The sequence below is a fragment of the Phoca vitulina genome, unplaced genomic scaffold (genome assembly GCF_004348235.1).
Source record: "Phoca vitulina isolate PV1807 unplaced genomic scaffold, GSC_HSeal_1.0 scaffold8, whole genome shotgun sequence".
NCBI classification, from domain to species: domain Eukaryota; kingdom Metazoa; phylum Chordata; class Mammalia; order Carnivora; family Phocidae; genus Phoca; species Phoca vitulina.
In genome coordinates, this window is record NW_022589711.1 from 63392136 (window position 1) to 63405358 (window position 13223).

Consider the following 13223-nt stretch of genomic DNA (forward strand, 5'->3'; position numbering starts at 1 on the left):
TGATCTTTCCTCTTTCATTCATGATTTTGTTGATTTGGGTCATTTCTCTTTTCTTTTTGATAAGTCTGGCCAGGGGTTTATCAATCTTGTTAATTCTTTCAAAGAACCAGCTCCTAGTTTTGTTGATCTGTTCTACTGTTCTTTTGGTTTCTATTTCATTGATTTCTGCTCTCATCTTTCTTATTTCTCTTCTCCTGCTGGGTTTAGGCTTTATTTGCTGTTCTTTCTCCAGCTCCTTTAGGTGTAGGGTTAGGTTGTGTACTTGAGACCTTTCTTGTTTCTTGAGAAAGGCTTGTATTGCTATATACTTGCCTCTTAGGACTGCCTTTGCTGCATCCCAAAGATTTTGAACAGTTGTGTTTTCATTTTCATTGGTTTCCATGAATTTTTTTTAATTCTTCTTTAATTTCCTGGTTGACCCATTCATTCTTTAGTAGGATGCTCTTTAGCCTCCATGTATTTGAGTTCTTTCCGACTTTCCTCTTGTGATTGAGTTCTAGTTTCAAAGCATTGTGGTCTGAAAATAGGCAGGGAATGATCCCAAACTTTCGGTACCGGTTGAGACCTGATTTATGACCTAGGATGTGATCTATTCTGGAGAATGTTCCATGGGCACTAGAGAAGAATGTGTATTCTGTTGCTTTGGGATGGAATGTTCTGAATATATCTGTGAAGTCCATTTGGTCCAGTGTGTCATTAAAGTCTTTATTTCCTTGTTGATCTTTTGCTTAGATGATCTGTCCATTTCAGTGAGGGGGGTGTTAAAGTCCCCCACTATTATCGTATTGTTGTTGATGTGTTTCTTTGCTTTTGTTATTAATTGCCTTATATAATTGGCTGCTCCCATGTTAGGGGCATAGATATTTACAGTTGTTAGATCTTCTTGTTGGATAGACCCTTTAAGTAGGATATAGTGTCCTTCCTCATCTCTTATTACAGTCTTTGGTTTAAAATCTAATTTGTCTGATATAAGGATTGCCACCCCAGCTTTCTTTTGGTGTCCATTAGCATGGTAAATGGTTTTCCACCCCCTCACTTTCAATCTGGGGGTGTCTTTGGGTCTAAAATGAGTCTCTTGCAGACAGCATATTGATGGGTCTTGTTTTTTAATCCAATCTGATAGCCTATGTCTTTTGATTGGGGCATTTAGCCCATTTACATTCAGGGTAACTATCGAAAGATATGAATTTAGTGCCATTGTATTGCCTGTAAGGTGACTGTTACTGTATATTGTCTGTGTTCCTTTCTGTTCTATGTTGCTTTTAGGCTCTCTCTTTGCTTAGAGGACCCCTTTCAATATTTCTTGTAGGGCTGGTTTCGTGTTTGCAAATTCCTTTAGTTTTTGTTTGTCCTGGAAGCTTTTTATCTCTCCTTCTATTTTCAATGACAGCCTAGCTGGATATAGTATTCTTGGCTGCATTATTTTTCTCATTTAGTGCTCTGAATATATCCTGCCAGTCCTTTCTGGCCTGCCAGGTCTCTGTGGATAGGTCTGTTGCCAATCTAATGTTTCTACCATTGTAGGTTACAGATCTCTTCTCCCGAGCTGCTTTCAGGATTTTCTCTTTGTCTCTGAGACTCGTAAGTTTTACTATTAGATGTTGGGGTGTTGACCTATTTTTATTGATTTTGAGAGGGGTTCTCTGTGCTTCCTGGATTTTGATGCCTGTTTCCTTCCCCAAATTAGGGAAGTTCTCTGCTATAATTTGCTCCAATATACCTTCTGCCCCTCTCTCTCTCTCTCTTCTTCTTCTGGGATCCCAATTATTCTAATGTTGTTTCGTCTTATGGTATCGCTTATCTCTCGAATTCTGCCCTCGTGATCCAGTAGTTGTTTATCTCTCTTTTTCTCAGCTTCTTTATTTTCCATCATTTGGTCTTCTATATCACTGATTCTCTCTTCTGCCTCATTTATCCTAGCAGTTAGTGCCCCCATTTTGGATTACACCTCATTAATAGCCTTTTTGATTTCGACTTGGTTAGATTTTAGTTCTTTTATTTCTCCAGAAAGGGTTTCTCTAATAACTTCCATGCTTTTTTCAAGCCCAGCTAGTATCTTTAAAGTGATGATTCTGAACTCTAGATCCGACATTGTACTAATGTCCATATTGAGTAGGTCCCTGGCAGTCGGTACTACCTCTTGTTCTTTTTGTTGAGGTGATTTTTTCCGTCTTGTCATTTTGTCCAGAGGAGAATAGATTAATGAGAGAACAAAATGCTAACAGGGTAACAACATCCCCAGAAAATATACTCTAAACAAATCAGAAAAGACCTGAGGCAGGGGGAAAAGAAAGGGAAAGAGAGAAAAAAGAAAAAGATAAAGATAAAAACAAACAAAAACAGAACAAAACAAAAAAAAACAGAATATGATCAAATATGATCAGGCTGGTACATAGATCAGTGCCACACACTAGATTTTGGGTGTATTTTGGTCTGTTAGAAGAAAGTGCCTCTCAAAATTTTAAAGAAAGAAAAACCTATATATGTACAAAAATAAGGGTTGATATGATGAAGGGATGGAATATGACTGTAAAGATGAAAATTATAAAAAATTTTCTAAAAGGAATTGATAAGTTGTTTGAAAAAAGAAAGAAGAGGATTTAAAAAAAAAAAAAGAAAAAAAAGGGAGAGAATGTGATCAGGCAGGAGAGTAGAAAAAAGCACACACTAGAGATTTAGGGTATATTTTGATCTGTTAGAAGAAACTATCTCAAAATTTTAAAGAGAGAACAACTTATATATATATGCCAAAAATACGGGTAACTACTGTGAAGGGACAGAATATGACTCTAAAAATGAAAAATAAAAATGTTTTTTAAAAAAGGGACTGATAAGATGTTGGTTGAAAAAGGGAAAAAGAAAAATTCAAAAAAAAAAAAAAAAGACCATTAAAAAAAAAATTAACTTTGAGAGACTAAAGAATCATGGTAAAAAAGCCATGGATTCTATTTGCATTATTCCCCTAGCACTGGAGTTCTGCCGTTCTCATTGATCGGTAAACCTGGTCTTGGCTGGCTGTTCTTGCTGATCTTCTGGGGGAGGGGCCTGTTGCCATGGTTCCCAAATGTCTTTGCCGGAGGCAGAATTGCCCCGCCCTTGCCGGGTCCGGGCTAAGTCATCTGCTCGGGTTTGCTCTGGGGAGCTTTTGTTCCCTGCAAGCTTTCCGTAAAGATTTGGAGGCGGAGAGTGAAAATGGCAGCCTCCCTATCTCCGCCCCAGAGGAGCCGAAAACTTGGGGCCCCGCTCCTCAGTGAGCCCCCAGAGAAAAGCAGTAAGTCACTCCCGTCTTCCCGGTCTCCGGCCGCACTCCGTGCTCACCCGGCCTGTGACCAAGCGTCTCTATCTCTGGCACCCGACCCCGTGTGCAGTCTCCAAACCCAGCAGATCCCTGCGGTGCGCTCCCACGCCGCTCCTCCCGGGGCAGGAAGGGGAGTCTCCCCGGATCTGCCTCTTGTTGGGTCCCTGCTGGAGGAGCAGTGGCCCGACTGTGCCACCGATCAGTTTATGGCAACCCCAAGCTGAGAGCCCGCTCCTCGGCTCCGTCTCTGCAGCCGGCTTCCCTGCTCCGATCCCTGGGAGCTCTGCCGCACTCAGGCACCCCCGGTCTTCCTGTGACCCGAGGGTCCTGAGACCACACTGTCCCGCGAGGGTTCCACCCCCCGTTTAACCACTGGAGCGACGTCCCTCAGCGGAGCCGACTTCTAAAAGTTCCGACTTTGTGCTCTGCGGCTCTATCACTTGCCAGAAGGGCCGGTGACGGAGGCCCCCTCCCCCGCCCTCTATCCTCCCGAATATCGCCTCAGATTCACTTCTCTGCACGTCCTACTTTCCAGAAAGTGGTCGCTTTTCTGTTCAGAGTGTTGTTGCTATTCTTTTCTTCGATCTCCTGTTGAATTTGTAGGTGTTCAGAATGGTTTGATCCCTATCCAGCTGAATTCCTGAGACCAAACGAAATCCAGGTCTCCTACTCCTCTGCCATCTTGCTCCACCCCGATGTTGAGCATCTTTTCATGTGTCTATTGGCCATCTGGATGTCTGACTTCTTTGGATATGTCTGTTCATGTCTTCTGCCCATGTTTTAATTGGGTTATTTGGTTTTTGGGTGTTGAGTTTTTTAAGTTCTTTATATATTTTGGATACTAACCCTTTATTGGGTATGTCATTTGTTGTCATTCAGTAGGCTGTCTTTTAGTTTTGTTGTTTCCTTTTCCATGCAGAAGTTTTTTATTTTGATGTAGTCCCAATAGTTCACTTTTGTTTCTGTTTCCCTTGCCTTTGAAAACATGTCTAGCAAGAAGTTGCTGCCTGTGTTCTCTTCTAGGATTTTGATGGATTCCTGTCTCACATTTAGGTCCTTCATCCATTTTTAGTTTATTTTTGTGTATGGTGTAGAAAAAGTGGTCCAGTTTCATTCTTCTGCATGTGGCTGTCCAATTTTCCCAAAACTGTTTATTGAAGAGACTGTCTATTCTTTCTTGTTTTGTTGAAGATTAGATGACCATAGAGTTGAGGGTCCATTTCTAGGTTCTCTATTCTGTTCCATTGATCTATGTGTCTGTTTTTGTGCCAGTACCATACTGTCTTGATGTTACAGCTTGAGGTCTGGAATTGTGATGCTTCCAGCTTTGTTTTTCTTTTTCAACATTGAGTCTTTAGGATTTTCTTTTTATTTTATTTTATTATGTTAATCACCATACATTACATCATTAGTTTTTTATGTAGTGTTCCATGATTCATTGTTTGCGTATAACACCCAGTGCTCCATTCAATACGTGCCCTCTTTAATACCCATCACCAGGCTAACCCATCCCTCCACCCCCTCCCCTCTAGAACCCTCAGTTTGTTTCTCAGAGTCCATAGTCTCATGGTTCGTCTCCCCTCCGATTTCCCCCCTTCATTTTTCCCTTCCTACTATCTTCTTCTTTTTTTTTTTTTTTTTTAACATATAATGTATTATTTGTTTCAGAGAGTCTTTAGGATTTTCTAATAGAGTATCATGTCATCTGCAAATAGTGGAAGTTTTACTTCTTCCTTACCAATTTGGATGCTTTTATTCCTTTTTCTTGTCTGATTGCTGTGGCTAGGACTTCCAGTACTATGTTGAATAAAAGTGGTGAGAGTGGACATCCTTGTCCTGTTCCTGATCTTAAGGGGAAAGACTCCAATTTTTCACCATTGAATATGATGTTAGCTGTGGGTTTTTCATAGATGGCCTTTATTATGTTGAGAGTTTTTATCATGAATGGATGTTGTACTTTGTCAAATGATTTTTCTGCACCTATTGAAATGATCATATGGTTTTATTCTTTCCCTTATTGATGTAGGATATCATGTTGACTGATCTACAACTACTGCCACCCTTGCATCCCAGGAATAAATCCCACTTGATTGTGGTGAATGATTTTTTTAATGTATGGCTGGATTTGGTTTGCTAATATTTTGTTGAGAATTTTTGCGGCATGTTCATCAGAGATACTGGCCTGTAGTTCTAAACTAGAGAATTCTTGAAGAAAAGATAATCAAATTTAAGTCTTCTCTAAATAGCTAATTTACTAAAATTTTGAGCTTTTAATCTTATATTATTAAACAAATTTACATTTTGCTTTTATAAAACTAGTTTACTTTTGGTACTTGAAACAACTAGGATATATCTACCCAATATTATTTTGGGGTCTTTGGTTGGGGCTTGTTGAACTCCTTAGAATGTTTATAGTTTTCAACAAATTTGGCAAATTTTTGTCCAGTATTTCCTCAAATATTGTTTTTCTGTTTCTCACACAAACACCCCACCCAATCTGTGATAGACATGCAGTATGGGTGGGAAATAAACTTTTCCTGTTACAACAAAAATTTAAAAAGATCCTGTAGTTGTTTGTTTCACAGTGTAACTTCTAATTTAAATAATGTACCTTCTGACTGACAATAGTTCCGATAGGGTAAGGAACTATTTTACTATTTACTATTTTACTCCTGGTAGAGAAGGCTGTCTCACCTCTTTGAACTTCACCTAGGCTCTAGAATGGTGGCCATATCTAGCAACTTAATTACAAGACCAGAACTTTTTCTTGACTCTTCCAGAACTCAGTCTAAATTCATTATAAAATTTACTTCTGGATATTTTACTAGTTGTCTCTATTGCTAGTCTACAAAATCCATCTTTAATTTTTAGTAACAATTCGAGTGCTCTTAAAATATTTCTATTATGTTCAGGGTAAATTCTTAATTCCCAAATGATTCTATAAAGAGCCAAAGAAATAGCAGGATGGCAAACTGTTGGATTATATTACCTTTTTCTTCTTCATTGTATTTCTAGGCAGTAATCATTTAAAATGTTCCCCCAAACTCCCTCTCAGAAACTGATTTGTTCCCAGAGACTCTTTATTTGAATGTCATAAAGATCTACTCTTGTGAGTGATGGGAGTGCCTCATAGTCTGGCTCTGAAGTTGTTTGCCAACTCTCATTCCTTAATGTAAGTGTAAATGGAGGTAAGAATAAAATACTAGGTTAATGGATCTAATGTGGGGAATCATCAGCACAAAATGCAACTATATTCTGTTCTCTACTTGATATAATGGAAAGAGAGAATCAGAAAAACCCTTCGGATAAAATTTTACAAAGAATTAACAAAATGATCCTGTGATAGATACTCATTTGCCTGAAAGTCCTTAGGGTCTATATGTAAATGTTTGGTAATTTAAATTACTTGTATAAAACTAAGGATGCAAAAAAAAATTTAATACTTTTATTGATTACATTGCTAAATACTAACATGGCTTTTGGAAATATAAATCCATACACTTCCTTACCTGGGATTGGAACAAGGTACTCTTTGAGTGTTCACATTATCGCATAAGGGTTCTCCTCCATGATAGATACCTGTTCGAACATAGATCTTAAAAAAGAAAAAGAAAGTTTGTGTATATAAAGACATAACAAATACACACACACACACTACAGAACCAATATTAAACAATATTAAAATAATGTAACTGATATGAATGACAGAATCCATTAAAAGTTTCTGTTCAGATGTAGCTTTTCTGTTCTTCCTTCACATATATAATAAGTTAATACTGATGCAGATTCTTCACCAAACAAAATGTGTTGCTGCCTTTAGGGGGACATCACACTATAAAAAAAATCAATATAGACTCACAATCCCTTTAGGCCAGGTATGTAATTCAGAGTTTTTCATATTTTAGAAAGATAAATTGGTACATATACTAAATATTACTTCATATTCTTAGCTGCTGGAACAGCACCCCATAAAGACATTAATATTTCTGCAACAAAACACATGCATATTTACACTAAATGGGATATATAGAGACTATAAAAATTCCCGCTTCAGGTTAGGTCAGGTTTTGCTGCCACATGAATTCTGTAAAACTCATGGTTTTAAGAACTTAGATATATGGAAATTAGAATTATGAGAATATTAGAATTATGGATATTAGCATTACAGACAAAGAACTGTAAGCCGTGCAACATCTGAGGGAGAGGAGTGGTTTTCTAGCTATCTGAAAACAGTGCAGGTCAACAGATTATTATACATAGTTCAATAAAAAAGTCAATGTAAAATAATTTATATAAATAAGCGTCAACACTTGACTTTACCTTGTCAATGTCTCGAATATTTACATTCACATAGGTCGCACAAAGGATTTTTATTCTGAGTGCACTATTTATAACCCAAAGGGATTTTGTAGATGTTTCTCCATTCATATATGGTGTAGCTGTGGAGATGCGTCTGGAATATGAAGGCATTGTGAAACAGTCCATCGGCAGTTGGGAGTAAAGGCTTTCTTTAGCCATCAGCATCAAATTGGGCATCCTCCCAAGCATTATACAGCTTCTTATGTACTGTAAAAGATTAAGAGGGGAGGGAAAAAGCCATTTCTTATAAGGTGTTTCATTTTAAAAGCAACAAACATGTAAGCAAAAAAAAAAAAAAAAAGGAACAAAGGAATTAAAAACAATGACTAGAGGATACTCATTATGAAAACACTGTTTATATCTGAACAATGTTAATCAGCTTATCCATATATCTACGGTCAGGCCCCAAATATTAAATATATAAAATCTAAAGGGAAAAAAAGCATCTGTTCTCTCAAATTCAATTCATCATGAATCTCTCAAATTAAATACAGTATATATTTTTTTAAACTTTAAAAAATTTATTTATTTGAGAGAGAGCGGGAGAGAGAGAGCATAAGCAGAAGGAGAGGGAGAAGCAGGCTCCCCACTGAGCAAGGAGCCCTACGCAGGGCTTGATCCCAGGACCCTGAGATGATGATCTGAGCCGAAGGCAGATGCTTAACCACCCAGGTGCCCCAAACAGAGTATTAAAAATAAACTTATGAAGCTATTCACTAATATTAATCACTGAATTTTCAAAAAGTATGTCCTAAAAATACAGATACTTGTCCCCAACTTTTACATTTCCTATTAATATTTTTGAAGCTTGTTACTCACCTTATACTGACTTAGAGGATATTTTTCAAGGAAGTATTCATCACATCCACACACTTTTAAAATATACTTGCCCTGATATTCTAAAACACAGAGTTTTAGTTGTTCAGATGATAGCAACATGCTTCTAGTTTTTTTCCTGATTGCTTCAGCAATTACTTGTTCTGGCACACAGTCATGGTTGATTTTCAGAGTATACTTCTGCTTGTCATTATTTGGAGAAACTATTACCCAAATCACCACTATTATTTGCCCTATAATAGGAAAACATTATTAGATGCAATCACCATATATATTTCATTTTTCAAGAGACAAATTTCAAAAAGTATGTACTACCATTATTCTAACCATAATCAGAAATGACTTATAATCAAACTAATTAAATATAGGTAAATATCAGGTAGAAACCACAAATCTTCAAATATGATAGGGCTGCCAGGCCATGCCCAAATCTCGTGTTTTATGGCAAGCACGCAAAACTGTGACGAGAGTCACAATACCTGAGGCCAAGCTAATTTCCATTCTAAACTGCATCACATACTTCATGAGTACAACTCCTGTGAAGAGCGACTCATGATGGTATCAAAGGTTCAACAGTACCTAAAGTAGAAGAGTTTTTGGTAACTATGGGAAAGAATCATGGAGACTTAATGAAAATGCTGAATCAGAAGGAGAGAAAAGATGGTGGAAGAAGGGAAAGAATATGAACTTTTAAATGTTTTCCTTTTAAGATCAATTAAGCTGGGAGGAGGGGTGAAGATGATGAAAATGGAAAGATTAAAACTATGGTAGGGTGGTCCAGGTGTTCACAGTACAATTCTTTCAACTTTTCTGTAGGGAAATTTTCATAAAGAATGTTGGCCGAAAATGAAAAGAGACTTTCATTTTAAAAGGTATGCTAGAGTAGAAAAGAATTTCAAATGAAGATTTTATGTTATACTGCATTAAACTAGTGTGAATAATATGAGTGAAATAGTAACAAGATGTCTTAACTTATTCTACCAACAGAATTTTAAATTTAAGAGTGTGTGAAAGCTAACTTACTCTAAAACTTCAAATTGAAACCTTCACTTTGCTATGTTGAAAAATACAGATACTCATCTGATACAATGATATTTTCATTTCCTAAACAACAGAGTGTATAAATTTCCATGTTCACTTAATTCTAGAAATTGATACAGTAAGTGTCAAAAGTCATTCTATATATTATCACTCATGATAAGATTTAATTGTTCCATTTATTAAGAAATTTATTTTTCTTCGTATATGTATAACAAAAAAGTTTTCCCAAAATTTCATAAAGTATTTCTATTTATACTTTTTTTATTTGTAAAAAGATAATCAGCTATAACTGTATAATAATGAATTTCAAACTCAAAGTTCTTTAGTTTTATTTTAAGATACACAATTCACCGGGATCAGCACTGTATGTGCACAATTCATTCAATCAATAATTTATTACATGCATATATATTTGGCACTCAGCTACATCTTGTCAGTATAAGCAGTCCCTGTCTTCCAGAAGCTTATCATGTAGCTGGGATAAAAAGAGATCGAAATTTTTACTACAGTAACCAATTATGGTAGATTGACAATTTTCTTACCTTTATCTAATTTATTATATATGTGCTTTGGCAGTTCTGGTGAAGATTCTACATTTGGAGGATAGACATACATTGCTCTACTATGAGGTGAGTTAAGATCCCGAAGATCCACAGCTTCTTTACAAACATTCAGAATATTTCGTCGGAAGTCCTGTACTTCCGGATCTTTAACCATATCAAATTCACACACTGGCATGCCAATAGCAAAACCTTAAAAAAATTATATAAAGAATATAACATTCTATTAAACATATAGTATGAACATGTCTCTTACAAATGGGGAACTTGACACATTTGGAAGTTCACAATAAAGAAGTGTCTCTGTGTTTAAAGAAATTTTGATGAATACATAAAGTAAGAGTTGACAAAGACTCAAATATTTTTAACATATAATATATAATATATTCAGCAACTTGGAGGAAAGGCAGCAAACATCCATGTAATTTTTTTTTTTAAAGAGTAACAAAACAAAACTGGGATATAACAAATCTAAGTCAACCCTACAAATGATATTTCTTAAAGAAAAATTTATAGGATACTACCAAAGTGTTAAAAATAGTTCCTTAGCCAGGTTAGTCAAAAAATACTTTCAATTTGTAATGGTTTTTATTTCAAAATCTATTTATTTAAGGTTACAAAGGTAGTTAACTGATTCAGACAGAAATATTTTAGTAATGAGAAAATAGTTAAGTTTCATGGTTATTTGCTTTTAGAACGACAATGCCATTTAGTCAAAAACTGAGTCATACCAATTTCTCGATTGAGGATCTTTTCTTCTCGGTTGCCTACTGGCTCAATTACTTTTAAAAAGGGTTGAAAAAGCCGAAGGTCACAAAGTCGTCTTGTTTCATCAAAAAATTCTTCCCTTTCTGCTTCTTGGGTAACACTTACGAAAATGTAAGAAGATTCATCTTGAAGAAGTTGATGGAGAGGGTACTTTCTTGCTTCTTTAAATAATTCATGCTTTATAGTTATTAATGTAGCCTCACGGAGGCATTCTAACGTCACTATCATTCCATTTGGTAGTAAACATTCAACTAGGATTCTTGGGGGCATCAAGTGGATGCCCCACAGTTCACCTGATGATGGTCTTGGAGGCATTGTTCTGATCCTTTACAAGTTTTACATATAAAACTATTTTAAGGAATTAGATGTGTGGCTGTCCCAAAGCAGAAATCTAAACCAAAGGGGAAAAAAACATATGTTAAAAGAAAAACTACAGAAGAATATATTTATGGCATTACTAAATGTAAAAACTCATTTTCTGTAGTTTGAATTGATTAGGGTATTAATAATTTATCTTAAATATTTTGATGGAGACTCTTGCTCCAAATTAGGCTGAAAGAATTGATTCCAAAGCAGGAATTAGAAAAAACACTTGGACTGGAAAGGATCTTTTAGATCATGGGTCCATCGCTCTCATTTTAAAGGTGAGTAAAGGTGAGAGAAGTCAAATCTTCCTTTTCACTCCCTACCACTACCCTGTGGTAATGAGAAATTACATGGCTTGGTCTTTTTCTTAAATTAATCTTTGTGATTTCCTTCTTTGTATTGATTATTGTCTACGTGACATCTTAGACCATTCTGCTTCTAAAGTATAATTTACGTATATATTCACTATAATATAAAGTGTCATCAATACATCCTTGAAATATGATGATGAATTTGAATGATCCATCTACTTTATCAAATAACCCAACCCTAATAATTCTGATTGAAATGATCTACACACAAATGAGACCCACTGACTCTCTTTGTTAGTAAAATATTCCAACAGTGTTAAGTACTTGTAATATTTTTTAAAATACAAAGTATTATTATGATTTGAAGCCCTCATTTTTAAAGATGTCAAAAATCTCCAGGATTCTTTAGAAGATACTGCAAAATCCACAAAGGCACAGGTTTATTTTTTGCTATTTATATTTATATTTTCTTTTATTCAGCAAGCTACACTGTAAAGGCATAAAAAAAGGTAAGGTGAGAGACATTATAAAAAAGAAATGAAAGTTAAGCTAGAGAAATGAATCAAAAGGGCCCAGATAACTTACTATATTTGATTATTCTATCGGGCACTGTGGACAATAGTCATAAATGACACTTTGTTTATTCACTAAAAATGTACTGGAGCTAAAAAAAAAATGTACTGGGGCTTTTCCACAGGACCATGTTAGGTCCTGGGAATATGATAATGAAGAAGACAGGCATGGCCCTTGCCCTTACAAGGCAAAGTCAAGAGTGTGAAGATTATGGGTTTGTTGGGTATAGGATAATTAAATTCACAGGTAATTAAATCCAGAAACCTATCTTCTCTGACTCCTGTATGTCATACCCATCAACATCTAATCCATCAACAAACTTTGTTAATTCTATCTCCCGAATCTGTATACTCCACTACCACTCTTAGTACCTTGGGGTCAGGCCACTACTATTTCTTGTCTGGACCACTGCTAAAGCCTAAATGGTCTCCCTGGATCTAGGTTTGCCCCCTACGATCCATCTTTCACTTTACAGCCAGTGTGAGCTAGACAGGGCAATAGGGTCTACTTTGAGCAGACATTTTTGCTATCTTACTTGCAAACAAGTACTTATAGTATGCTTCAGAGTTCTAATACATGAAGGAGGGGAGAAATAGAAATAGCAAAAATTTCAAGCCCTCCCCCATCTCTAGAAATATAGAAGTCAGTTGGAAGACAATAGAGAATGTAAAACAATTTTTAATAGTTGAAAATCTTTCTTCAAATTTATAAGAGACCCACTGAAGTTATAGGATTTAAAATATAATTATTCTATTTCCTACACTTCTAAATGAAAATTCATTGGTTAGTAAAAAGACCAGATGGATCAATCCGTGTGCATAATTATAGAAGTGACTTAAGCTAAGCTTTTTAAAACATACAAAAATTTGAAGAATGCAAGGGAAATGCCAAATGACTACTTTTAAATGATGATCTGACTGCATAAAAAAGTTCAAATAAAAACCAAACCAAACCACAAGCCACACCAAAACAGCAGCTGTGTTTATAGTTTTCTTTGTTGAATGGCGCTAAGAGGTCCACGTTATGGAGTCATAGGGGCAACTATATAATAAATAACATCTCAAGAGTCTCATATGTCCCCTAAGAATTAGCAAAAGAGAAGTCTAGTAT

The 13223-nt window shown here is 35.9% G+C and overlaps 1 protein-coding gene across 2 annotated transcripts in view; it reads right to left on the minus strand.

Moving 5' to 3' along the window:
* The window catches only part of PIK3CA (phosphatidylinositol-4,5-bisphosphate 3-kinase catalytic subunit alpha), an 84691-nt gene that overhangs the window by 26097 nt on the left and 45371 nt on the right, over nt 1–13223 (minus strand). For both annotated transcript variants that reach the window (XM_032407167.1, XM_032407166.1), the window contains 5 exons: nt 10827–11254; nt 10078–10287; nt 8477–8727; nt 7619–7864; nt 6808–6893 (listed from right to left, as the gene is read on the minus strand). In XM_032407167.1, the coding sequence (XP_032263058.1) occupies nt 6808–6893; nt 7619–7864; nt 8477–8727; nt 10078–10287; nt 10827–11178 (1145 nt within the window). In that variant the 5' untranslated portion in view covers nt 11179–11254. The remainder of the gene's footprint in view (nt 1–6807; nt 6894–7618; nt 7865–8476; nt 8728–10077; nt 10288–10826; nt 11255–13223) is intronic.